The 24,649-nt window shown below is 47.3% G+C and overlaps 1 protein-coding gene across 6 annotated transcripts in view; it reads right to left on the bottom strand.

Annotated features, from left to right (window-relative positions):
* Nucleotides 1-176: 176 nt before the first annotated feature.
* The window catches only part of PKNOX2 (PBX/knotted 1 homeobox 2), a 75,567-nt gene continuing 51,094 nt past the window's right edge, over nucleotides 177-24,649 (bottom strand). For all 6 annotated transcript variants that reach the window (XM_062594506.1, XM_062594505.1, XM_062594507.1 and 3 more), the window contains 9 exons: nucleotides 22,514-22,650; nucleotides 18,106-18,277; nucleotides 14,967-15,155; nucleotides 9,156-9,285; nucleotides 8,960-9,060; nucleotides 7,770-7,889; nucleotides 5,949-6,025; nucleotides 5,140-5,318; nucleotides 177-1,867 (listed from right to left, as the gene is read on the bottom strand). In XM_062594506.1, coding sequence (XP_062450490.1) covers nucleotides 1,644-1,867; nucleotides 5,140-5,318; nucleotides 5,949-6,025; nucleotides 7,770-7,889; nucleotides 8,960-9,060; nucleotides 9,156-9,285; nucleotides 14,967-15,155; nucleotides 18,106-18,277; nucleotides 22,514-22,650 — 1,329 coding nt within the window. In that variant the 3' untranslated portion in view covers nucleotides 177-1,643. The remainder of the gene's footprint in view (nucleotides 1,868-5,139; nucleotides 5,319-5,948; nucleotides 6,026-7,769; nucleotides 7,890-8,959; nucleotides 9,061-9,155; nucleotides 9,286-14,966; nucleotides 15,156-18,105; nucleotides 18,278-22,513; nucleotides 22,651-24,649) is intronic.

Raw genomic sequence — 24,649 nt, 5'->3', positions numbered from 1 at the left:
GCGCTCGTTTCAGGCGAGATGCGCCCATTTCGAGCAAGCACCAACCCTTGGCGAACGTCAGCGGCGAGCCAGGCGTTTCGGGGGCGATTCCCCCGTTTTCGGGGCCGCCGCCGCCGCCGCTCCCTCCGCGCCGGCCCCGGTGGAAGAAGCCCCCAAGAAAATACAGGGGCGAAACGTCGTCTCGTAGCACTTTATAATAAATGGGCATGGATTAATACTAAATTACAATGAAGTCTTTTATGAAATTACAGATTACATTCACGCCGGAATCGGTATCGAAAAATAGGCGTTTCGGCCCGTTGCATCGCAGCGCCGCCGTCGTCCCCCCCCACCACCACCTTTATTTTTTTTCTCACGGCGGCAATGTCTTCTCAACTCCTCAAGAGCCAAAAAAGAGCCAAAAGGAAAACAATAATAATAATTCTCCCAGCCGCATAATCCTTATTATTGAGCAAATCTCACCTTTTTTGGGGGGGTGAGCCTGCAGGAGGAAATGCTATATATATATATATATATATATGTTTTTTTTTTTTACGCCAGGGTACTAAAGCAGGCCCCCAGCACCACTTCCATCCTGCGCCGTGTTTCTAAGGTGATTTTTTCCCCTTTTATAGCAGTAAAAATCGCCTCCATCCCCCCCCCAACACGGCTTTTTTTTTTTTTTTTTTGCACAGCCACGCTCCCCCGCGGCATCTTTGGGACATTTCGGGGGGGGGGAAATGACCATTTTCCTGCCCAGTGGGTGAAAGGAGCAATATTAGGGCTAAATCATCATTTTTGCAACTTTAATTTCCTTTGGCCCAGGTGATTCTCCAGGTCGCCGTTGCGTTTTTGAGTGAAAAACTAGGTTTTTTTCCCCCCATCATTTTTTACCGACTCAGAGCCAAAAATGCCCTGGGAAAAAATCTCACTTATGGAGGTTTTGCCCAATTCTACAGCCGATTTCAGCCCTTATTAACAAGGCTGGATTCCCCCCCCCCAAATTCATCAGGGTTTTGGCATATAAATTAAAGGACTGCAGCGAAGGGTTTGGCCTTTTCCAGCAAGTTGCACGTCGAGTCCTCAGATGAGAAGATTTTTTCGGGGGGGCGGCAATTAAACCCTCAAAAAATCCAATTTGTACTCCAATTTGTGGGTTTTTCCCATGCACGGAGAGTGGCGATCAGCGCGGCCGGGCAGTGTTTGCTTGGGATGAAAAACCACCAAAAAAAAAAAAGAAGGGAAAAAAAAAAAAGGCATCTGTCCTTCTGCACCAGGAAATCAAAGTGGTGGGACCAGAGCTGGTGGCAGTGGGGGAGAAACCAGCATTATACAGGAGCAGCCATCGCGGTCGAAACCGCTTGCCGGATGGACGTGCTTTTTTTATCGAGGAAAAACGGGGGAAAAAGAGGGAAAAAAAAGAAAAAGAAAAAGATGGCCACAATATGTGCCTTGTAAACGTGTCCTTCACTTAAATAAGCCGACGGGTCAGAGCAGAGCCCGGTGCATTCCTGTTGTCCCCCCGCAGGGCATTCACAGGGGGCTGAAATTAGCTTTTTTTGTTCTTTTTTTCTTTCCTAAAATCTCTTTTCCCCCCCCATTTTGTCTCCTTTCCCAGCGGGTTTGGGGGCGGGCATCCTCCTCGCGGCGCAGCGGGCGCCTCGCTACTCCAGTGAGTCACTATGGTCCAAGCCGAGGGCACCGCCGGGCTCTTCCTCCAGCTCTTCCTCATCGTCGTCCTCCTCCATCTCGTCTTCCTCCTCCTCCTCGTCCTCCTCTTCCTCAGTGCCGTCGAGGGAGTCATCATGGGCCGCCAGCATGGCCTGCTGCATGGCCATGGTGGCCGTGGCCGAGGAGAGGGGCTGCAGGTTGTCCATGCTGAGGGAGCCTGCAGCGAAAAGAAAAATACCAAAAAAAAGTTAAAAGAATGCCCTGCTGCTCATATAAAAAAAGAGGAAAAACACAAATTCACCACCCCCGTGCCTGTATGACCCCAAGTGGGAAGCCCTATTTTCTTTCCTGTTCTCCTCTTCTGTTCCTCGTCTACTCTTCATCTCTTGTTTTGTCTAGCTCCTTCTGATCTCTTTTCTCTCTTTCTCTGTCTTCATCTTCTCTTTCATCTTCCCTTCTCTTCATCTTTTCCTTCCACCTTTTCTTCTCTCTTCTCTTCATCTCTCTTGTAGCTTCACAACTCATCTCTTCAGCTTCTCTCATCTCTTCATTTTCTTTCATCTTTCTCATCTTTTCTACTCACCTCTTCATCTTTTCATCTTCTCTTCATCTCTTGTCTCATCTCTTCATCTTTTCAGCTTCTCCTCTTCATCTTGTTTTTTGTCTCTTCTTGTCTCATCTCTTCATCTTTTATCTTCTCTCCTCTTCGTCTTCATCTTTTCATCTCTGCCTATCATCTTCATCTCTCTCCATCTTCATCTTCTAGTCTCTCGCTTCTTTGTCTCTTCATCTTCTCTCTTCCCATCTTGTCTAGTTTCCTCTCATCGCTCATCTTCCCTCTTCTCTCAGATTCTCTCTTCATCTTCTTCTCTGCTCTCTTCTCCTGCTCTCTCCTCACTCTCCCTAGCTTCTTGAGAGATCTCCAACGTGATGCCCAATGTTGGGGCGATTCCTGAGCAAATATCCTGTCTCAAGGGACATTCCAGTGGTGGGCCAGATGCCCAGGCCATGATGCTGCTGCACAAGGGCTCCTTTGGCAATGTTCTTGTGACAGCCAAATGGAAGACCCTTCTCATGCAGATCATAGAATCGGTAAGGTTGGAAGGGACCTCTGCAGATCATCTAGTCCAATCTCCCTGCTCAGCAGGGTCATCTAGAGCATGGTAGACAGGGTTGCAGCCAGGCGGGCCTTGAATATCTCCAGAGAAGGAGACTCCACAGCCTCTCTGGGCAACCTGTTCCAGTGCTCCGTCACTCTCACAGTGAAGAAATTCCCCCTCACATTCAGGCAGAACTTCATGTCATTCAATTTCTGAAAAGAGTCTGTCCCCATCCCCTTGACACCCTCCCTTCAGGTACTTGTACACATTGATAAGATCCCCCCTCAGTCTTCTCTTCCCCAGGCTGAACAGGCCCAGCTCTCGCAGCCGTTCCTCAGAGGGCAGATGCTCCAGCCCTCTGATCATCTTCATAGCCCTACACTGGACTCTCTCCAGTAGCTCCATGTCTCTCTTGTCCTGGGGAGCCCAGAACTGGACACAGTACTCGAGATGTGGCCTCACCAGGGCCGAGTAGAGCGGCAGGATCACCTCCCTCCACCTGCTGGCAACACTCTTCCTAATGCACCTCAGGAGATCATTGGCCTTCTTGGCCACAAGGGCACATTGCTGGCTCATGGTCAATTTGTCATCCACCAGCACTCCCAGGTCTTTCTCTGCAGAGCTGCTCTCCACAAGGTCAGCCCCCAGCTTGTACTGGTGCCTAGGGTTATTTCTCCCAGGGTGCAGCACTCTGCACTTGCCCTTGCTGAACCTCTCGAGGTTCCTCTCCGCCAAACTCTCCAGTCTGTCCAGGTCTCTCTGAATGGCAGCATGGCCCTCAGGTGTGTCAGCCACTCCTCCCAGCTTGGTATAATCAGCAAACTTGCTAAGGAGGCACTCCGTCCCCTCATCCAGGTCACTGATGAAAAAGTCAAACAGGATGGAACCCAGTACTGAGCCCTGGGGGACGCCACTAGCCACAGGCCTCCAACCAGACTCCACGCCACTGATGATGACCCTCCGAGCTCTGCCTTTCAGCCAGTTCTCAATCCACCTCACTGTCCACTCGTCTAGCCCACACTTCCAGAGCTTATCTAGGAGGATGTTATGGGAGATAGAGTACAAAGCCTTGCTGAAGTGAAGGTACACAATGTCCACTGCCCTCCCCTCATATACCCAGCCACTCATTCCATCATAGAAGGCTATCAGGTTGGTTAAGCAGGATTTCCCCTTGGTGAATCCATGCTGGCTACTCCTGATCACCGTCTTCTCTTCCATATGTCTGGAGATGACATCCAGAATGAGCTGTTCCATCACCTTACCAGGGATGGAGGGGAGCCTGACTGGCCTATAGTTGCCTAGGTCCTCCTTCTTGCCCTTCTTGAAGACTGGAGTGACATCAGCTTTCTTCCAGTCCTCAGGCACCTCTCCAGTTCTCTAGGACCTTTCAAAGATGATGGAGAGCAGCTTGGCAACAACATCCGCCAGCTCCTTCAGGACCTGTGGGTGCACCTCATCTGGGCCCCTGGATTTGTGGATGTCTAGCCTGCCCAGAAGGTCTCTAATCCTATCCTCCTCAACCAAAGCAAAGTCTTCCCTTCTCCAGACTTTCTCTCTTGCATGTAGTCTCCGGGATTCCTCAGGGCTGCCCTTAGCAGAGAAGACTGAAGCAAAGAAGGCATTCAGTAATTCTGCCTTCTCTGGATCCTTTGTCACCAGGGCCCCCACCCCATTCAGTAGTGGGCCCACATTTTCCCTAGTCCTCCTCTTGTTGCTGATGTATTTGAAGAAGCCCTTCCTGTTTTCCTTAACATCCCTTGCCAGACCCAATTCCAACTGGGCCTTAACCTTCCTCGCAGCATCTCTACATACTCTGACTGCATTCCTATAATTCTCCCAAGTAGCCTGCCCCCTCTTCCACATTCTGTGTAATTTCTTCTTCTCTCTGAGGTTGGCCAGGAGCTCCTTGCTCACCCATGCAGGTCTCCTGCCCCTTTTGCTGCACTTCTTACTCATAGGGATGCATCGCTCTTGAGCTTGGAGGAAGTGATGTTTGACTACTAGCCAACTCTCCTGGACCCCTCTTCCTTCTAGGGTCTTAACCCATGAAATTCCTCCAAGTACTTCTCTGAAGAGCCCAAAGTCCGCTCTCCTGAAGTCCAGGGTTGAAATCCTGCTTGTTGCCTTAGTTCTTTCCTGCAGGATCCTGAACTCCACCATCTCATGGTCACTGCAGCCAAGGCTGCCCCCAACCTTCACACCTCTAACCAGTCCCTCTCTGTTGGTAAGGACAAGGTCCAGCAGACACCCTTCCTCATAGGCTCCTCCACCATTTGTGACAAGATCTCTTAGTGAGTTTGATCAAGGATTCTAGATACCCTTAATTACCAACTTCAAGTCATAACTGTACACATGGTGGGCCAAGCTGGGTGCCCCAGGCCATCCTTACCATCAGGATTCGTCCCTGAGTTGCCACCCTGCTGCTGCAAGACCCCAGCGGCGATAGAGTTGGGCCAGAACCGCTGAGTGGGCCGGTGCTGAGATTTGATTTTCTTGGCTTTCGGGGCTGGGTCTGGGTTGCTGGCGTCAAGCATGGGCTGTAGGATGCGTCTACGGGCGTTGATAAACCTTTCCAGGAGAGAAGAGCGGGCAGAGAGTTAGCCACAACAGCAGCGAGCACTCTAATAATCATCACAGTCATTATAAAAATTTAATAAATCAGAATATAAAACCTTTCCGAAAAGTGGCAGGGCAGCCCAGAAAGCCATGTTTTCACCCTGCTTCATTTATTTGTGGTGTGTTCTATCATTGCACTGATTTTTCCAGCTATTAATCGCAGCAGGAAAATATTGGCTGCTACATCTCAGGCTGGCCAGGAGAGGGCACTGAGTCATCGTGAATGAACGCCAACAATTTAACACCTTAAATAAACCCGAGCTCCGTCTCGTATTCCACAATGCCTTACACAGAGGCTAAATAAATTGCAAAACTTGTCCCGTATTTTGGGTTTAAGCGACTTTAAGGCTGCATTTTCAGCTATGCAACGGGGCCGTGAGAATGCTCTTGTGTATCTGGTGTAACGTTGCATACCCAAAATAGGAAGGGCAGTATTTTTAAGCGCTCTCTCTCTCTCTCTCAGGGGACTTAGAGGGAGTCAGTGATTTGTGCCACACTGTGCACAGAGGAGGCCTCACGACTGTCCAAAACTGGGAAGAAAAAGGTCCCAACTGCATGTCACGCACCACAGACCGCACTCACCAGTTGTTGACTTGCAAGAGCGTCAGGTTGGTTTGGGCCGCGATTTGCCGCTTCTCGTCCTCTGTCGGGTACGGGTGCTGGGAGAAGAGAGACGGCAGCAACGTTACACCCCCACGGGGAGAAACGGCAGCTCCGGAAATGAAAAAATCCATGTTATTTCATTTGTCACCCTCCCTCCCCAAAAATCGGATGGTTTTTTACCCATTTGCAAGATGTAAGTCTTGATTGGTGGCCAAGCATCCCACCGTTTCCCTGGCACCCTTAGCACTGTTCTTGAAGTAATGGAAAAATTTTCACTAATCTTAGTGATTTTCCCAAAGTTTTCTAATTCCACTGGGAAAAAAAATGCAATATTGTTCTAAAATTCTCGGTTTTGAACCCAAAATTTCACACAAGCCAGCCCACTTTCGTTTCCCGGAAGCCCAGGCCAACGCTGCTCATCATCCCAACAAGCCAAAAGTTGCCTGGCAAAGTGGTGCCTGGCTAAATCTGAAAAGTGATTTTTAGACTCTCTTGCAAGAAAGCTATGAGAAAATATTCAGCCTAAGGAAGTGTTTCCAGCAGGATTGTGGAGTAATTTAAGCTGGAGATATCTTAGCGGGAAGCCCAACTACGTGTTAGCAATAAGGACTAGTGGGAGGGTGGAGCCTATCCCAATGCCACACCTCTGCTGGAGGAAGAATGTTTTTTTCTTCTTCTTTTCCATCCCATCTCATGTGACAGGGCACCTGGAAGGAACCAGCTTCTGATCTTCTGGATCCTATTCTATAGTGCCAAAACTGCAACCAAGCCCTTTGAAACACTGGCATGGTGTGGGAGAAGGATGGCAGCAGCGTGAGATGGCCATGCAACATGGTGAGTCTTGAGTTCAGTCAATCCAAAATTTTCCATGAGAAATGGCAAGAACTACCCAACCAGCTGCAGGAATCTTCAGGACAACCTCCAAGCCATGATCTTCCTCATGTTGACCCTTTCAGATTATTATTTTTCATTTTTAGATGCTCAGACCTAGCAGAGACCTGAAATTTTGCTCTTCTGGCAGGACTAAGACCCTATGAATCAGTGCACGACCATGCCCAGGCAATGAGGCTCCACCACGTCCTTCTCACTAAAGGACCTTATGGAAGGATCTTTATCTCCACTGGTAACACAGGCAACTTGAAATACTGAATTTAGCCATCTGGAATACTGAAAACACTCAGTACCATGGGGGCTCCCTAACTCATTTACAGAAAGTCTTGCAAAACTATCGGCAACTGTCTTTGGTGCTCCCAGCTCAACCCAATGCTGCTTTTTTTTTCCCCACCTATTTTTCCAGATGGTTCACAAGAATATAGTGGGGTCAAAGCTTTCCGGCAGTGCAAATCCAACTGGAATTTCTCTTAAAAAAAAAATCCCAGCTGATTCCTGCAAGGTCCTGGCACACCGTTGAACTCAATGATGCCTCGGTACACGCAATCAGCATCTGAGCTTTTTTCACCCTGATTATGTTCAAAAGGGTGGGGGGTTAAGTTTTTTGTCCCACTCCCACCTGTACGCCTCTGTCCCAGGCCAGCGGGCTCCTTGCACCCTCCAGCTCGCTAGGCACCTGCGCACCGCCAAAACGGTAAAGCAGGCCAATTTTGCATTTCAATTTGTTCCTGCAGGGCCGGCCAAGGGCATGGGATAAACCCAGGAGTGCCCACAAGGTCAGCTTTTGTATCAAACCCACCCAGGTTTGCCCTGAAGTGGGACAAATTACAGCCCCACCAGGCATCTTTTTTTCCCCGTCAGCCTAAAAATCGCCCCGTCGGGGGCCGCGATGTCGGCCGCGGTCCTCACCATGAGATGCTGGAAGAGCCATGAGCGCATGATGTTGGTGGCGTGTTTTGGCAGGACGCCCCGCTTGTTCTTGGACTTCTTGTCCTCGCCGTCGAGGAGCGAGGTGAGATCCAGGTTCACCTGCCAGCGAGATGCACGCCTGAGTCATAGCCAAAAGTGGGCAAAACGGCCCCAAAGAGGGCTCTGAGCGCAAAACCGGAAAGGCATCGCTACCGAGAGCAGGCGCCGGCCAGGGGAAAGGATGATCCCGGGGGTTCAGTCATTTTTTTTCCCCAAATTTGCATTCGAGCCCTTCTCCTCTGCTATTTGCCCACTTTTTACTTCTGGTTTTTGGCATTTGGAGCACCTTTTTTGGATGATTTGCTTTCTGCCCGCCAGCGGCAGGGCCAGACCAAACCATGGTGCCAATGCCATGACCAGTTGGGACACGCAGCTACGGAGGAAAACCCTTTCAGCTAAAAAAAAAAAAAAAAAAAAAAAAAAAAAAAGAAAAAGAAAAAAAAGAAAAGAAAAATCCCCAAAAGACCCAAAAGACAGAGCTGATTTTCCAAACCATCACTTGCAGGTTTATTAACCCCTTGGCAAATCTGCGCTTTCCACTCTGGTGTTTCCCATTGCACAACACGCCAATGCTTCAATTTGGCCATTTGGGGAAATTTGAGAATTTTGGCTCATTCACTGCCACAAGTTTGCTGGATACCTCCGGGTAATGGCCCAGATACATTTACTTATTGCTCTGTTTCACTGGAGTGTTTTGGCACGGCTCCTTGGCCAATTCGCCGCTGCCTAAAGTGAGAAATCACTCCATTTCCCTTCAATCTGTACACAAAAAAAGGGGGGGGGCTTTGCGGGCATCAGGAGAAAAAAAGTGGGGAATGACCCCCAAAGTGAGCTTTGCAGACGGAGTTAATTAGCCTTCCTTGATAATTAAAATTTTGGCACCATCTGAGGATTGAATTTATTGATAAATTGGTTATTATCACAATTCCCACGGCTGCAGTGCAGCAGTGCCTGGGCACTGCCCAGGTGTTTGCGCTCTTTTAATTAATTTTTGCCCTAAATTGGGAAATGCATCGGTGAATTCCTGCTTGTTTTAGAAGCCACTAGTATCTCTGCAACTGCAAAAACGCCAGGAAAGGGAAACTGGAAGCTTTTGGGGGATTTTTTTTTTTTTTTTTTTTTGGTCTTACCTGGGCGTTGGGGATCTGCAGGGCACCGGGGGCGATGGCTTGGGCGAGGACCTGGCCCTGCGACGTCACCATCGTCACGGGCTGGTACAGGGCTCCTCCGCCTGCGGGAGGGGGAAAAAAGGGGCTCGTGGATGGGAAACGGTGGGGGAAAAAAAAAAAAAAACAATTTCCAGATTTCCCCGTTTCACAAAAATACCTGGCACAGCCGGCGAGCTTCCAGCGCTCATGGCGAGGTTGCCCGGTGGCAGGGCGGCCGCCGGCACCACGATGCCCGGCGGTGGGTTGGAGGCAGCCGGCAATGCCGCGGGCGAGCTCTGCAGCATCTCCTGTGGGGCGGGAATCAAATATATATATATATATATATATATATATATATATATACAAAATTTTTTTAATTAATTTTTTTAATGCAAAAAACACAACGCCAAAACAAGCAACAAGCAAGCCATAATAAATCCCTATTTGCTATCACTCCCACTGCCATTAAGGAACGTTTTGCCAAAAAAAAAGGGATTTTTCTTCCCCCCGGCGCCATAACGTTAGCTTTTGCACCTGAGCGGCAATTGGGAAAAGCGTGAACGGAAGGATTAGTTGAGTATTTCATGATAAAATTGGGTATTTTGGAAGGGAACGGCGCCGCCGCAGGAGGAAACAGGCGGATAGGTGCCAGCAAGGCACATCCCAGATGTGTAGGATTTTTTTTTTTTTTGTGCGTTATGCCAGTGATATTTATGCAATTATCATTTCAGAAGAAGCCCAAGATAGCGATACATCTCTAATTTGCCCAGCTGCGACGGAGATAAAACCGCACGCATTGTAAGTAATAAAATTGGATTTCTTCATCTCCACTCCCCTCTTTTTTTTTAAATACTCATTTTTCCCATTCGGCTTCGCTTTTTCCCCAGCGTCTCCCGGTCGAACAAAACGCCAACCCAAGGAGCTCCCCATTCTCCCGTTCACCAGTTTATTCAATTCGAAATTCATTTGCATGCATGCATTTGAGAAACATATTTCTTGGGTTAAGGAACAAGGATTCCTCCACGCTCTTTCCAAGAGGCAGCAACACCGGAAAATCAGAGCAGTTGGGGAAAAAAAAAATGTAGTTCTTCTTTTTCCCTTGCAATAAAACAAAAGACAGTAATTTTGAGCGCACAAAGCCGTTAATTTTGTAGCGAAGGATGCCGGGGTAAGGAGGACGGCGCGTCGTTTAGCGGAGGGGGAGGGATTTAGAAATAGCATTTCCTATTGCTGGGGGGAAAAAAGTGGCCCTTTTTGGTGCTTTTTTTGGATCCAGAGCAAACATTTTCCTCACAATTTTTTTTAAATATTTTTTTTCTCCCATGCAGCAGTTATGAACAAACTGTGATTTACCTGCACACCTTTTGAAATGAAAATACTGGCTGTGCTTTTCACCACCCACAACACCAGCAAAACAAATGATAAGCACACCAAAGAAACCTTTTTTTTTTTTTAATATATATCCTTTTTTTGGCTCTGGCATTTCTTGGTGTGGTCTGAAAAAATGAGGCATCCTCAGCATAAGGAAACCAAAACCCAGGAGCTTTTGCAAAGCCTCCAAGCTGCAACATGATGAACAGTGTGGAAATACTTAAATGTTTATATAAAACCATGTTATGTTCCTCAGGAAACTGCAAAATGCAACTGGGAGCAACCAGAGCTTCGGGTCGGCCTCCAGCGCTCCTCTCCCATCTCATTTTTCTACAATTCGCCCGAAAAGAGAGGCTTCCAGAAGAATGTTTTTGGAAGAAATTTTTAGGGGATGATCCAAACGCTGGAAGGAGAAACTCCCATCTCCAGGTGCTCCCATCTAGGTACACCACGATTTCTCAAGGAGATATGACCATCCAGAGAGACATTTTGGTGACATAGTGCAGAACTGTGCCAAAACACTGGCTCCATGGCAGGCAAAAAAAAAGGCAGAGTATTAGGAATTATAACAAAAGGAAATGAGAGAAATTTATGGTATTTCCATGCTTTCACTGCAGGACGCTGTTCTGTCTTCCCAGCAACTTAAAACCAGGGAGACCCAACCGAAGTGGAGGCTCTGCAGTAAAATAAATACAGATAGATCTCCACGGAGTATAAAAAGATATGGTTCACGTCCTAAAGACATTTGGTCATGAACACCGGCCAACTTCTGCTACGCTTGCTATTCCGTCGCGTTGGAAAACATTTCGTATTTTAAGATGAAGGTCTCAAAGAAGTTGAAATGTTTCTGGCAACTTGGACACTTCAGTATAAAACATGTGTCACTAGGTGTCTCTGTAGATCCATCTTGGCACCTTCCACAGCTCTACGGCAAAACGCCGTTTGTCCAAATTAAAAGGCGCTTTAATGAGAAAGGCAATCTCGTCCATGTCGCCTGGCATAAAAAAAACCCTCTTTCGAAAGAAGATGAGTGTGGACAACCAAGTGCTCAGACATGGACTAACATCCTTCTGCTGGCTCTTTGTAAGACAATCATTTATTTTTGAGGGGCCCATAGATACATAAAAACTCTTCCTAACTCCATGCAATTTATTTGTGTGTGAGTTAAAATATTGGGGAAAAAATTGCGCATCTGAAATTGCACGTTCAAGCCGGCCAGGCTTGAACGTGGGCCAAAGGACTGAGAAGGCTCCTTTCTGCATGGATGGATGGGTGGAAAGGGATGAAGAAATGTTGGCTTGAAGGAACACAGAAAATGAAGACTTGTCGACAAAGCAAAACTTGGATAAATTAAGGTCGAGAAGGAAAAAGCTGCCTTAAATCAGGCCGATCCAACCCAGGCCATTCGCCTACAACTGGGATTAGAATAGGGTGCAAGACAAGGAAAATTTGTGCAGAAAACACCTCTGATCTCCACAAGACCTACTGCTTGGCTCCAAATGGGAGCCAAAACCCAGAAAATTTAATCCGAATAAGCCTTCGGTGGCGCTTCGATTACCGCATGGAGCAACGGGGATGGGCTTCGGGGTGGTTCTCCCTTGCAAGCAAAGCAATGTCAGGAGCATTGAAGCACCCTTTGGTGTCCCAGGAGAGCTGACCTGGCTTCCAACAGATGAGTTGGTCTCCACCATACAAGCAGCTCTCTCCTCCACTCGTCCGAAAAAGCAGGAAAATATTCATTAAACGATGTAACGGAGTTACAAAGTGCCCGAGGAGGACTCAAGGGAGAGGAAGAGCCCCATGGAGCAGACAAACTGAAGAGGAAAAACAGTGAGAAAAAGAGCAAAATATTGGGAATTGCTGAATGAGGAGAGGTTAGGCTGCACATCCTAAGTCCTTGAGCTGCAATGGAGAAGCTAAATCTCTGCAGAACAAAGTAGGGGGCAAAATAAGAAAGTAATCCGAAAAATGAGATAAAACGTGTCTGGCAGGTAACAGAAGGCTTGGGGAAAGGAAAAACCCAACTTCCCGCCTGAAGTTGGCCAACTCCTAGAGTCACCCGCGAAGCCACATAAATTTTGCACCTTGCGTTCACTCGCGGCAGAAATTACTGGGCTTTTCCTCACAACGGGCAGCATCTTTCCAGTTCAGGCCAGTAATTCCTGCATTTTTTTTTCTCCCCGTCATCGCGTAAGGCCTGAATTAATGCCGGGCCACGAGTCGTCTTTTTTGGAGACCCCTGGGAAACCCAGCAGCGGTTCTCCCACGACAACATTTTGCAAGCTTTCGCCGCCGTCGCAGTCGATGTTGGGTTATCAAGTAGCCCGAGTTCTTTTCAAGCATGCTGTCAGATGGTCAAAAACTTTGCAAAAAAACCTGAAACAACTCACTTTTGCGACCAGTCAATCCCGCAAGATGATTGCTACATAAGCGATATAAATACCCTTGAAAAAAGCTATTTGCTAAGAAACTTCATTGATTGCTATTAATCACATTTCCAGCCTTTAGGCTTTTTTTTTTTTAATTCGGAAATTAGCGGCCACTTAGCTCTTTTTACTTCCCTTCAGCAGGAGATTAATAGGACGAGAATTAGCAAAGTCGTCCCCTTTGCCATTTTTAAATCCTGATCATGTGACGGCATCTCTGGAAGATCCCCAGCTTTTAAGACGTATTCGATGCTAACGATAAAAAGCATTTCAAGCCATTTTTTTTTCTCAAGCTTTTTCCATGCAAACTCAAGGATATTCGAGGATTTGAAGCACTCGGGTGCTAGCCACAGTTTTGCTGCCTTTATTATCACCATCCAATGTCCTCCCCATCCAAGCGTGGCGGCGTTGGCTCCCGTCGCCCATTTTTGCCGAAACCTTTCCGATACAAGGCAGCACGTGAATCCGGAGTCTCCCCGTTTTCTCTGATTTCCCAACCAGCCTCCAAGTCTCGCTCCGGTTTCTCGACTTTCCGTCCTCATACGAAACGGCGCCAGCGAAACGGGAGGCGCCGGGAGCGAGGGCACTCAGCGCTGCTCCCCGGGGCTGATATTTTTTCCGAAGGCTCGTGCTAATTTTCTGATACGATCCCCACTTCTTTGTGAGCCGCTAAATCCTCATTACTTTTCCTGACCGACGCATTCTAATTAGAGCAACACTTTTAAGGAAGGAGGAGGGAGGAAAAAGAAAAAAGGAAAAAAAGAAAAAGAAGGGAAGAAAAAAAAAAGAAAGAAAATTCACAATAGCCACAGGACGGCTTTCCATCTCATTAACTCCTCACTTATTATTTTCGGGAAAATTACTGATAAAACCGGGCATCTCCATTTGCTGGGACTCGGAGCTTCATCGGCTCCTATCTAACATCTCTCTCATCGCCCTGGATGCGAGCGGTTGCCATGGCGACCCGCAATAATAGAAACTAATAAATTACAAACGAGATGCTCGTCGAGCAATTATTGCTCCCTTTTATGCCGCCGTCTCGCTAATTCTGATCATAAGGGAACGCCACAATAAAAGCGGCGGAGGGATAAGTCCATTTCTCGAGACAAGGGGAAAATCAAGAGAGGCGCGGGTTTTTAGATCAATGATGAAGAGGTTTGGCTCCTTCCGGAAACCCAAATAAGAAATAAAACTTTTTTTTTCTTTCTTTTTTGGCTTTTTTTTCCCCCCTCTCCTGGCAGCAAGAGGCCGGTAGCGTCGCTGCGGGACTTTCGCATTCGGCAGAGCTGAGCGGCCCGAAATGACTCTTTAGCCTCAAAATGCCTTAAAAAGACGGGAAGAAAACATCTGAGGATGTTCCGGCTGTTTCGAGGAAAGAAAATGAAACGAAACGTCACGGTTGACCTGGCGTTTTGGGGACACATCGCTGCCAAACCCCCTTGGGAATCTCCACCCGGAGAGAAGGTTTGGGGATTTCGTCCCCAGGTGCCACTTGCTTTGGCCATATTTTGGGCTTTTTTTTTTTTTTTTGGCTGGATCAGCATCCCTGGAGCAATTTGCTGCTCTTTTTTAATCCTTTTTTTGCAGCATTTCCACCTACCTTCCCGCTCGCACTGGACGTGCCACCAGTTTGGCTCGCCAAGCTATGGCCCGTGCGCCAAGTTTGCCGTCCGTTATTTACGCAAATCAGCATTTTGCTAACGCTATGCAGTCCCATTCTATATTATTTGGGCAAATCTGGTCATTACACAAAAAATATCACAGCAAAAATACAAGGCAAAAGAAGCGGAGGAAAAAGCAGCATTTCTGCTCTACAGCAAAAAAAATAACATTTCCTTGCAAGATTTTTGCAGGGCACCAACACAAAATTCCCACGGTTCCCATCCAACCTGCCCGAAGCTCCTCGGATTCAACCCCCTGCAAATAAACCTTGATTTATCGGATTATTTATTTATTTATTTATTTTAAGTAGGAATGGCTTAGCAGTGAGTATCGGGGTTGGGTTTTGCGAGCGTTGCTCAACGCAACCCATGCCAAATAAGGAATAATAACCCCCATTGAATTGCATGAGTGGGATAGGGGTCTTTTTTTTTAATTATCAACTTTTCCTTTTTTTTTTTTTTTTTTAATTAAATTCCACCGCTCATGGGATGCCACCGGGGCGAAACGGCGAAGCCGCGGGTGCGCGTTACCTGGGGGTGGAGGTTGAGGGAGGCCTGGCTGGGCGAGTAGGGCCCGCCGAGGTCGTTCCTGAGTAGGTTGTCGCTGTGCATCTTCGTTTTGAGGCAGGTGATGTAGCGGTTGCAAAAGTCCTTGCACAATTCGTTCACCTTCTCCAGCTCCAGGAGGTGAATGCGCAGCACCTGGATCGCCTTCACCATCTAAACAAGAGGGAAAAGACGGGGGCCAGCGCCCACCAGTTTAATTAACGCACACAAAAGCCTAATTTTTTTAGCTTGCTGGGCGAAAAAGAAAAAAGTAAAGATTTCCACCAAAATCCATCTCCGTGGCGGAAATCACAGATTTCTTTCGCTCTCCCCAGACAGAATTTCCCTGCAGTCCCATCTGGTGAAAATTCACAATAATTAACCGTTGCCTTTCTGGGAAATGCCCCCAAGAAATTGGACCCAAAGACCCGGATGGAAAAGTGTGGGTTTTCTATCCTCAGCAGGCCACTCTTTCGAAATAACAAGATTATGGGGCCGCAACACCGTCATAAGCTGTTGCTGGTGCAAAGCCTGGGCCTCATTAAAACGTACCCCATAAATGTTAAAAAATTTACACATAAACCATTCCTCTCGTGGAGCTGAAACCTTAAGTTTTACAGCCGCTGTTTGAAATCTTGCATAATATATAAAATCTCAGCTATTCACTCCGGGGCAATAAAGCCGGTTTTATGTAACAAAACGTCTTTGCATTTCAAAGGGTGTTTTTCAACTTGCAAATTTTAGTGGTCATCTTTACAAACTGTTAGTCGCCGAGGTCTGGAAACAGCTCCCCGAAAACCGAGCCCCGGCCGCCGGCTCCGCCGCGGGGAGGGGGACGGCGTTTCTCGCGAAGCAGTTTGCAAACGCCGGGAAAAAGAAAACCAAAAAAAACTTTTTTCTTCTTCTTTTTTTTTTTTTTTTTTTTTTTTTTGCTCGTTTTGCTTTCTTTTCCTCCTCGGCGTGCGGGGGGCAGCGGGACAGATCCGCGCCCTCCTCATCGCCCCGGCGGTCACAGCCATGAAAGTCACTATTCAAGGGCAAAGGCAAGACGACCTGCCACATCGACGTCTCAAAAATAAATCTCTCAATTATCTCAGCTCATTTGCTTAGGGTCTCATTTTATGTCCCTGCTCCGCTGCGCCGTATATCTGTCCGGATAAAGAGTTACAGTCGGACAGAGTACGTGCACGGGGTTGTAAAAAATACAGATGCTGAATTAATTGACTGTGTGGCACTCAGCAGCTGATTGAGTTGATAATGGGGAGATCTGACCTTTTTCTAATTTCTAATTATGTGCATCTCGGCTGCGAGGAATACATGACTCTTATTCTAATGATCGCTAACGCCGCTGGCCTTTTCGGCGCCACTTCGCCATGAGCTGCGGCGGCCCCTTCCCGGGGAGCTGTCGACGTTTGGAAAAAAAAAAAATCAAGCCGGATAGCACGGATTTTGGCCAGCAGGTCGCGACCGCTCTCAAATGGGTTGGATACATTGAGCTAGTGCCAACCCGGGGCAGATTTTCCCCTTTTTAGGTCCAGCAGCCTGCTGCATGCAACCCGCCATGGGTGGATTTAACCTCGGCAGCAACCAGGAGAGCTGCTCCCAAACAGAGTATTTCAGGCCCGGAAAACACAATCGATGGGTTTTTCTAGGAGAAACCACCAGAAAAGAGTCAAAATAGACTGCAGACCCTGCTATAGATGGAAATAGGTTTTCCTCCCCAGAAGTTTAGACTTTTGGCCAGCTCCAACATCCCTCCATCCTTGCCGTATCATTGGACCTATTTTAATCTTATTTAATGCCATGGGGTTTTTTTGCTCAATGGTTGGTGTGTTTTCTGCCCAAAATCCTACACTGCCTTTCCCAAAACACATGTTGCGTTTTCATGTTTTAGGTTGTCCCTGACTTGGCCACACCGGGCTTTTCCTGCTCTCCACTACTTAGGCCTTCCTCTAAGCTCTTTACTGTAATGTCATACAAATTTGGGCCAGCTTTTAGGTATACAAAAAGTAATAAATATTCCAGGCTTTTGTTTTGAGCATCTTCCAAGCAGCACCCATAAATAATTCTTCTTCCTTATTGATCTGTTTTACACTCATAACATTGACTTGGCCTTCAAGAAGGTTCTGATGCCTTCACTTTGTCTCGGAACAGCTTCTGTTTTTGTCTATCAGCCTTCACAAAATGACTTTGGCTTTTGCAAATGAGGCTTTGCACACCCTGTAATTTGGAAGTAGGGGGCTTGGTTTGTACCCCCACACTGGTGATAGCTCCACTGAGCTGGTCTCGAACTCAAGATCTTGCAAAACCCTCTCCACAAGTTGAAATCAGCCATAAGAGCTGCAAGAGTTTCAAGACCTCCTTGACTTGCAAACTGGCAGCAGCCGTAAAGCATGGAAGAGTTTCAAGACCTCAAAGACCTTAAAATGTGCTCACAGAGCGCCCAGGGCTTGAGCTGAGATGGCAGGATGTTAGACCTAGTTTGACCAAGAAAACGTTGGTAAAATTGCCCAAACCATTGACATGTATCTCTCTTTTCAGAAAAGGTCTCATTTTGCCCTATTTCTTGGAGACAAACACATCCATTCTGCAGCACTGCAGGTGAGCTGAGCTGATGGCCAACCCAACCAACTCAACCCAACCCAATCCAACCAACCAACCCAATCCAATCCAACCAATCACCCCAACCAACCCAACTCAACCCAAACCAACCAACCCAACAAACTAACCAACTATATGATGGTTTATGTTGCACTGAAGAGCAGGGCTAATTCCTTCATGCCTGGGGTACAAATCAGCCTACAGGCTTACCAGTTCTCATACAATGCTTTGACCCTGCAGCTTTTGCGAGGAAAACTACTATACAAATGGGATTGAGTCCATTTCTGCTAGGCTTTTATGGAGAAAATGATGGAGAATGTATAGTGAGGTCTACTGAGAGTAGCACCAATGAAGCCAACGCTATAAATTCGGAGTATGTAGAGGTTTATAAGCACTCAGAGCAGCCATGTGGACCTCCAAGATGTTGTCCAAGGGGTGATCCCCCATAATTCATTCTCTACCTGCTTGTGCCCCATAAAGCACACACACAAAAAGCCTCTGGCAACCACCATCCCATGTTTACCAGGTTGTCCAGCTCAGGGTCATCGCTGAAGAAAGGTTTGTGCTCCTGCTCCTGCTGGTGGACGAAGTTCTCGATGTCGACGTCGAAACTGGCCGAGGTGATGCACTCGGAGCCCTGCGTCGCCTGCTCACACTTCTCAAAGAGCAATGTCAGTAGCGGGAAGAGTGGGTGCCTGAGGAGGTGAGAGGGGGGCCTCCGTTAATGCTACGGGACAGCCCCGCACACCTGCCTATGCTGCCAGATCCCGACCATGCAAACCTCACCCTTCCAAGCAAGCGCTGAAATTAAGCCTGATCCCCTGAAGACGCACCAGAGCTGGACGTGAATCCAGTCAGATCTTTTCCCCGCAAGGTGAAACCCCCCTCCCCCAAAAGAGAAATGCCTCATCCTCCCCTCCAGACATGCTGGGCACTTTTCTGCATCGTACTGAAAGCCCACAGAAAGGTTGCACCACCGCATCAGGGCACTTCTGCAGTATTTTCCGCTGGGAGAAGGCCACCTCGCTCTGCTACACCTTGGGGGATATCCCGGGGGAAATCCTGGAGGTTGGGCATCATCGGAGCAGGGACTTCCTCTGGTGCTCTCCTCCACCTTTGCATTTGTGCTGTCCTTCATCTCTGCATTTTGTGCTCTCCTCGGTCTTTGCATTTTGCGTTTTCCTCCATTTTTACATTTCATGCTCTCTTCCATTTTTTTTTCATTTTGGACCCCAACATCTGTCCTGGGACTGAACTCCATGATGACCGACTCCACAAAGAATCCAGAAAGCTCCTCATGCCTTGTGCACCCAAAACCATGAGCCCTAAATCCACGTTGACCACCTAACAGCCCATCAAGAGCAATACTCCTTCCGGGATGACCCACTTCACCCCAAAATGTGGGCCAGTTTGAGATGTCGCATGGGAAGGGACTGCTACTTCTATTTGCCTGTGGCTTTGTGCATTGCTGCTCCCATGCAGGGCTCTGCACTGCCATCGAGCAGATCTGTGATTGCATACGAAATAAAAGAACCACCCCCAAAAAAAACACTTCTTCACATGTATCGTCCAGAGCTCCCTCTTCCAAAATACGCTTGCAATCTTCAGAACTCCCCTCCAATCACAATATTAAATCAATGCAATCTAAAATATAAACGTACATCCAACCAAGCATGGGAAGAACACAAAGCCCACCCGTTAGTGCAACCCTAAATGAAATCAACCCTCTCCGTGTGTGCAGTTTTTTTAAAACGGGAATATTTCTGGTGACTTGGAGGCAAGAAATGCAAAATGCTGCTGCATAGGTTGTTCCCCAATGGCCAGAGCCACTGGACCCCAGTTACTCCTTGCATGAGCAGTGGGATTTGGGAGATCGCTTTCTCTCTTCAGGATGATGACCCCTAAAATAACACCCCTGAGTGTTCACCGTGGCATTATATCAGGGGTGCTGGTAATATGAAACGGTATTAGAAGTATTATAAGTATGGGGAAAAAAGTCTTTTTTGGCCCAGAGGAGGGGCTGATGATCTCTTCCAACCTCTCCCTTTCTGCATAACTTTTCCACCATGGGGATTTCTTTCTCCTCGTTTTCCACGTTTATGTTTCTGCTCCATTTCAGTCAAATCCAACTGAGATGTCACGGGACTAGGGTTTGCATCCAAAAAGCAACCTCGCAGCTTATTCCCAGCACTGGAGACAACAGAGCGCAAGGTGCACGATGGTGGTTTATCTAAAGAATAAATTTGGGCAGGAGACCTCGCCGAAAACACCTAAGCCTCTTTTTTTTCTCCCTACCCCACTCCCATAGCAAAGTCCAAAAGCGGTTTCCACAGCAAGTCGTATTTTGGGGTAGAACGGCAAAGCGGGAGCCGGGAGCGAAAGCGGAAGAAATTGCCCATGTCATGATTTGCACCCACAATTTCCCACGCGCCAACCATGAAATAATTAGGATTTAAATCACACATGTTTGCATGCGCAACGTTTTGGGGTTGCCATTTCAGGCCAACTTGCATTTCCTCCAGGCAGTTGCATTTTTGCTGCTGAAAAGCCGGTTGTCGGACACTTCCTCGACCCCACCAGATTAGCCGGGGCCGAGCTGGAGGCTGTCGAAGGGGTTAAACCCTTGGCTAAATCTTCATTTGCAGCCAGTAATACTGCAGCATATTATAGCCTAATCTCGCCTGATCCCAGTTTAATGCAAGATTCGCTGAGCCCGGAGCAGAAAACGGAGGGAAGGAGGGAAAAAAAATGAGGAAAAATTAAAAAAAAAAAAGAAAAAAGCCTCAGTGGTCGTTAATTTAGGCAGCGGCTTAGCTGAGGGATATGAAAGGCAAATTCCAGGCGGCGTTCTGAATTATTGCGGCACGCGAACCCGGCCGCCGTTTCAGCAGCCCCTCAATCGGTCAGGAACGAGAGGGGCAAATCGGCCCCGAACTGGGGCGGAAAAGAGGGATTTTTTTTTTTTTTAACCCGGCCGAGGGGATTTATTAGCCCTCAGCCACCGCTGGTTCATGTTGGAGCAGCACCCATGGCGAAGAGGACGCAGAGGTTGAGGGTGGCATGACGCAAGGGAAGAAATTTGGGGTTTGCTTTGGGAAAAAATAAGGGAAAAAAATTGAGGCAGACGCACAGCGAGGTTAAGGGAGAGGACCAAGGTCCCAGAGGCAGAGTGGTGTTCAAGGAGCAGCGAAACCCAGGTCTGCCACAGGATTGGGATCCCCCCCCCCAAAAAAAAAGAAAAGAATATATATATATGTATGTATGTATGTGTGTGTGTATATATATATACATATATATGTATGTATGTATATATATAGTTATGAATGGGAGGAAAAAATAAAGTAAAACACCACGATGTTTCCTAACTTGCAGGCAAGCAGGATTTTTGCCAGAAAAGATATTTGGGGCTAGAAAATGAGGGTTTTGCAAAAGGTGGTTTTGCAAGACCGGGAGTCAGGCGCTCACCCCTTCCTTTCCCCCCTCTCCAGCCATCGGAAATAAATCTCGCCGGCGTGGATTTGGGGAGAGTTTGATCCTCGCTGGCGCCGAACAAATAAAAGGGCTGAACCCGCCTGACATTTTCCTGCAGGAGAGAGGTCGTTGGCAGCCGCTAATAAAAAGGATTTGACACGGGCTAATAAAGAGAAATGAATTCCTCTAATGGTCTAATTTTGCACATTCAGCAGCGCTCTGCCTGCAAGCCCAGCGGTGGGAAGTGGGGGGGGACATGCTGCCCGGTCCCGATTCGCACGTTTTTTTAAGGGGGAAAAAAAAAAATCAGTGCAAAGGAATAAGGGCTGTTGCCCGTTTGCAAATTCAGGGTGCTCCGAAGCCACCCCGGTGAACGCCACGGTAAAGGCAGCCTGGTATTAAAAGTGTCCCGGCTGCTTACGGGCTGTGAAGAAAGCACAGCCTGCAACGAATGCGATTTACCACAAATGCAACTCGCAAAAATAAATAAATAAATAGAAATTTTTAAAAAAAACCCAAAATGCAATTTGCAAAAAAAAAAAAAAAAAGGAAAAAAAATGATATTCGCAAAAAAAATGCAATTTGCAAAAAAAAAAAAAAAAAATCCACTAGGTTGCAATCCGGCAAACATGGCAAAAAGGCTTTTTTTTTTTTCCTTTCTTTTTTTCTACGTCTCTGGAGAATTATTTCCATCTCTTTCGGGGAACGTTCCCTCACAAGCCCACTTGCAACGCGCTCTGGATAACTCCTCGCATTTCTCCGCTGGGTTTATTTTCTTTGCTCTCCTTTCCAGGCTGGTTAGATTCGCTCTTTTGCGCCGTTTGCAGAAATTTGGAGTTTGGTCATTTCATCCCTCGCGGCCAAGAAATCCCGGTGGCGCTGATCAGCTCCCACGTGGCCCAATTCAGAGAGAATTTGCCCCAGTTTTGGAGCAACGTGTGTATTATTAAAGCCTGGTTAAGCCTCTTGGTCAAACAGCAGCAGTTCTTGCCGGGATGCAAAAAACCTGCATTTTTTTATTTCACTTTCCTGGGTAGAGTGGATTTTTTTGCCCAAAATAGATGCTCGCGGCTCCAATTTGGGGCAAGACAGTTGCTTGAGGCAAAATCAAGCCTGGCACATGCTGTAACCCAAAAGTGATAGTTTTTGGGGGGCTTCTGGGCTTTTTTGGTCATTTAGGGTGGAAAGGGGTTGTTTCCTCTCCCCCCCCCCATGCTGCCCCAAGAACGCATGTGGGTGATGCATCCTCCCAGGGCTTTGGTGCATCTTTTATTTTGCACCCAGGGTGCTACTTATAAAAAAGAGGAAGATAGAAAAAGAAAATATAAAGAAACCTCCTGCCCGACAGGGGGGAAAAAAAAAAGGCATCATGCAGACAAGCAAAAAAAAAAAGAAGAAAAAAAGAAACCCGTTGTTTTTGCAAAAACTAGGAGGGAAAGGGCGAAAAAAAGAGGCGTCACCTGTAGACGGCCCGTTTGTCGGCCTCCAGCTGCGCCTGGGGGTCGGCGGCGGCGCTGGGCACCGGGGCGCTGCCGCCCGCCGGCGCCGCGACGTGCACGGGCTGCGCCTTGGCCGGCTGCTGGGCCGTGGCCGTCATCTGCGGGGAGGCGGAAAAAAGGAGGAGGGGGGAAAAAAAGGAAAAACAAGAAGAAGAAAAAAAAGAAAATTAAAAAGAGCATTAAAACGAGGGGTTATCGCAATTTTCCCGCGCTCCCCGGAGGGTTTTGCAAGCTCCGCGCGGTTTCGTGGCTTCTTTTTAAGCCCGATTTGCCCCGGTTGCTTTTGCACCGACCAAGCGCGACGTCCCAAATATCCAAATTTGGGAGCGCGCAGCAGGACTGTCACCAAAATCCCACCCCCACCCCCCGCTAAAAACCTTTAATTAGCAGCCGATTACGGTTCGTTTGTCCCCAGGTTTCTAAAGATGCTTTTTCTCAGGCCGTCGGCCGCGATTTCCCAGTGGCCGGGCCAAGAAAGCAACACCAGATGAGTTTTTCTTTCTTTTTTTTTTTTTTAACATACAGTGGACATTTTGCAAAAATTTTGCAAAAATTTGCATTGGGCTGGTTGCGTGGGCAAACCTCCGCTTGCCCCCCCAAGCAGGTAGCAAGAGGAAGCCGTAATTTTCCTTAATATTTCTTATATTCCGAAATATTTCTAATATTTCAGCCTGAACATTTCTCCTGCTGCCTATATTTTTCAGAAATATATATGAACGCGTACGTATATAAGTGCACTAACCCCACCATCAGCCAAATTCACCCTCATTTTCCCTGTCTGGGCATTAAGAAGCCACTTTCTCGGCCAAATGGAAAGCGGCGGCCCCCCGCATAAACCTAGGTAGGCTCAAATCTCGGTTTTAAACTGTTTAACTTTAATATTTCCTGGTTGACCTTTCGCTGCTGCTCTTTCTTTCTTTTTTTTTTTAATCTCTTTTAGCACTCATGATTTGGCCAGCCCCAATTTTTTTTATTATTATTATTTTTTGGTTACTCACTGTCTTTAAAAAATGCAGATTTATCTGAGTTTTCACCCCTTTGCTCTTATTTCCCATATGCTACGTTACAAAGGGGATGAATTTTGCCTTTGCATCCTTCTTCCCCCCCCCACACACACTTTTTCCACTTTTTCCTCCCCATCCAACCCATTTGCCTTTGCACTTTGCCAGGGAAAACGGGATTTTTTTTTTTCATTTATTTTCAATTTTTTATTTTTTGTTTTTCGAGGCTCTAATGTTTCCCCCCAGTGTTGAGGATGTAAGAAAATGCAAGGGAAAAGCATATATTTATGAGCAAAAATGTCCTGCATGAAAACCGCAGAGCAGGGTTCTGGGGAAGGGATCTGTGTCCCCCGCTGCTGGGTTTTGAGCCAGAAAAGCCAATTTTGGGGGTCGAGAAAGAGCTGATTTCTGCTCGGCCAAGTGCACATCTTGCAGTCATGCTCCTGCTTTCCGTTCCCAAACAGGGCAAATCTTATGCCAAAATGAACGCCCGTTCACCAGGGAAGATTCATTTTTTGACAAACTGGAATATTCCCTTTTTCTGCCATTTTTCAAAGACTATAGGCAAATAGGTCAATTTTAGTGATGGAAAGGAGTGAAGGTTTCAGGGCAGAAAACCTGCTAAATTAGCAATATTTAAAGTTATTAAAAATCACATTTAAAATTATTTAAAATTCAGATATTTAAATTAGCCCCGTAGCGTTGTCAAAAGGCAATATCTCATCACCCCCCGCGTGCAGGAGCAGCGTGCCCAAAACTTTGGATTCTCAGCCCAAGAAGGTTATTTGCATAAAAGCACCGCTGAGCATTTCCCTCAGTGCATTTTCCACCGGGAAAAGCGCTTTATTGCAAAATATCGGCACTGTATGGGTAGACAGGATCTTCTGGGCATTTCCCTGTGTGCATTTTTTGCCAGGAAAAGCACGTTATTGCAGGATATCAGCATCGTTTGGGGAGGCCAGGCAGGTCGGGCATTTCTCCAAGTGCACTTTTAGTCTCGAAAGGAATTTTATTGCAAAATATCAGCACCGTTCGGGGAGGCCGAGCGTTTCTCTCGGTGCATTTTTTCACCTGCAAAGGCAATTTATTACAAAAT

The sequence above is a fragment of the Rhea pennata genome, chromosome 24, assembly GCF_028389875.1.
Source record: "Rhea pennata isolate bPtePen1 chromosome 24, bPtePen1.pri, whole genome shotgun sequence".
Taxonomy (NCBI): Eukaryota; Metazoa; Chordata; class Aves; order Rheiformes; family Rheidae; genus Rhea; species Rhea pennata.
This window is presented reverse-complemented; position numbering and strand designations above follow the sequence as displayed.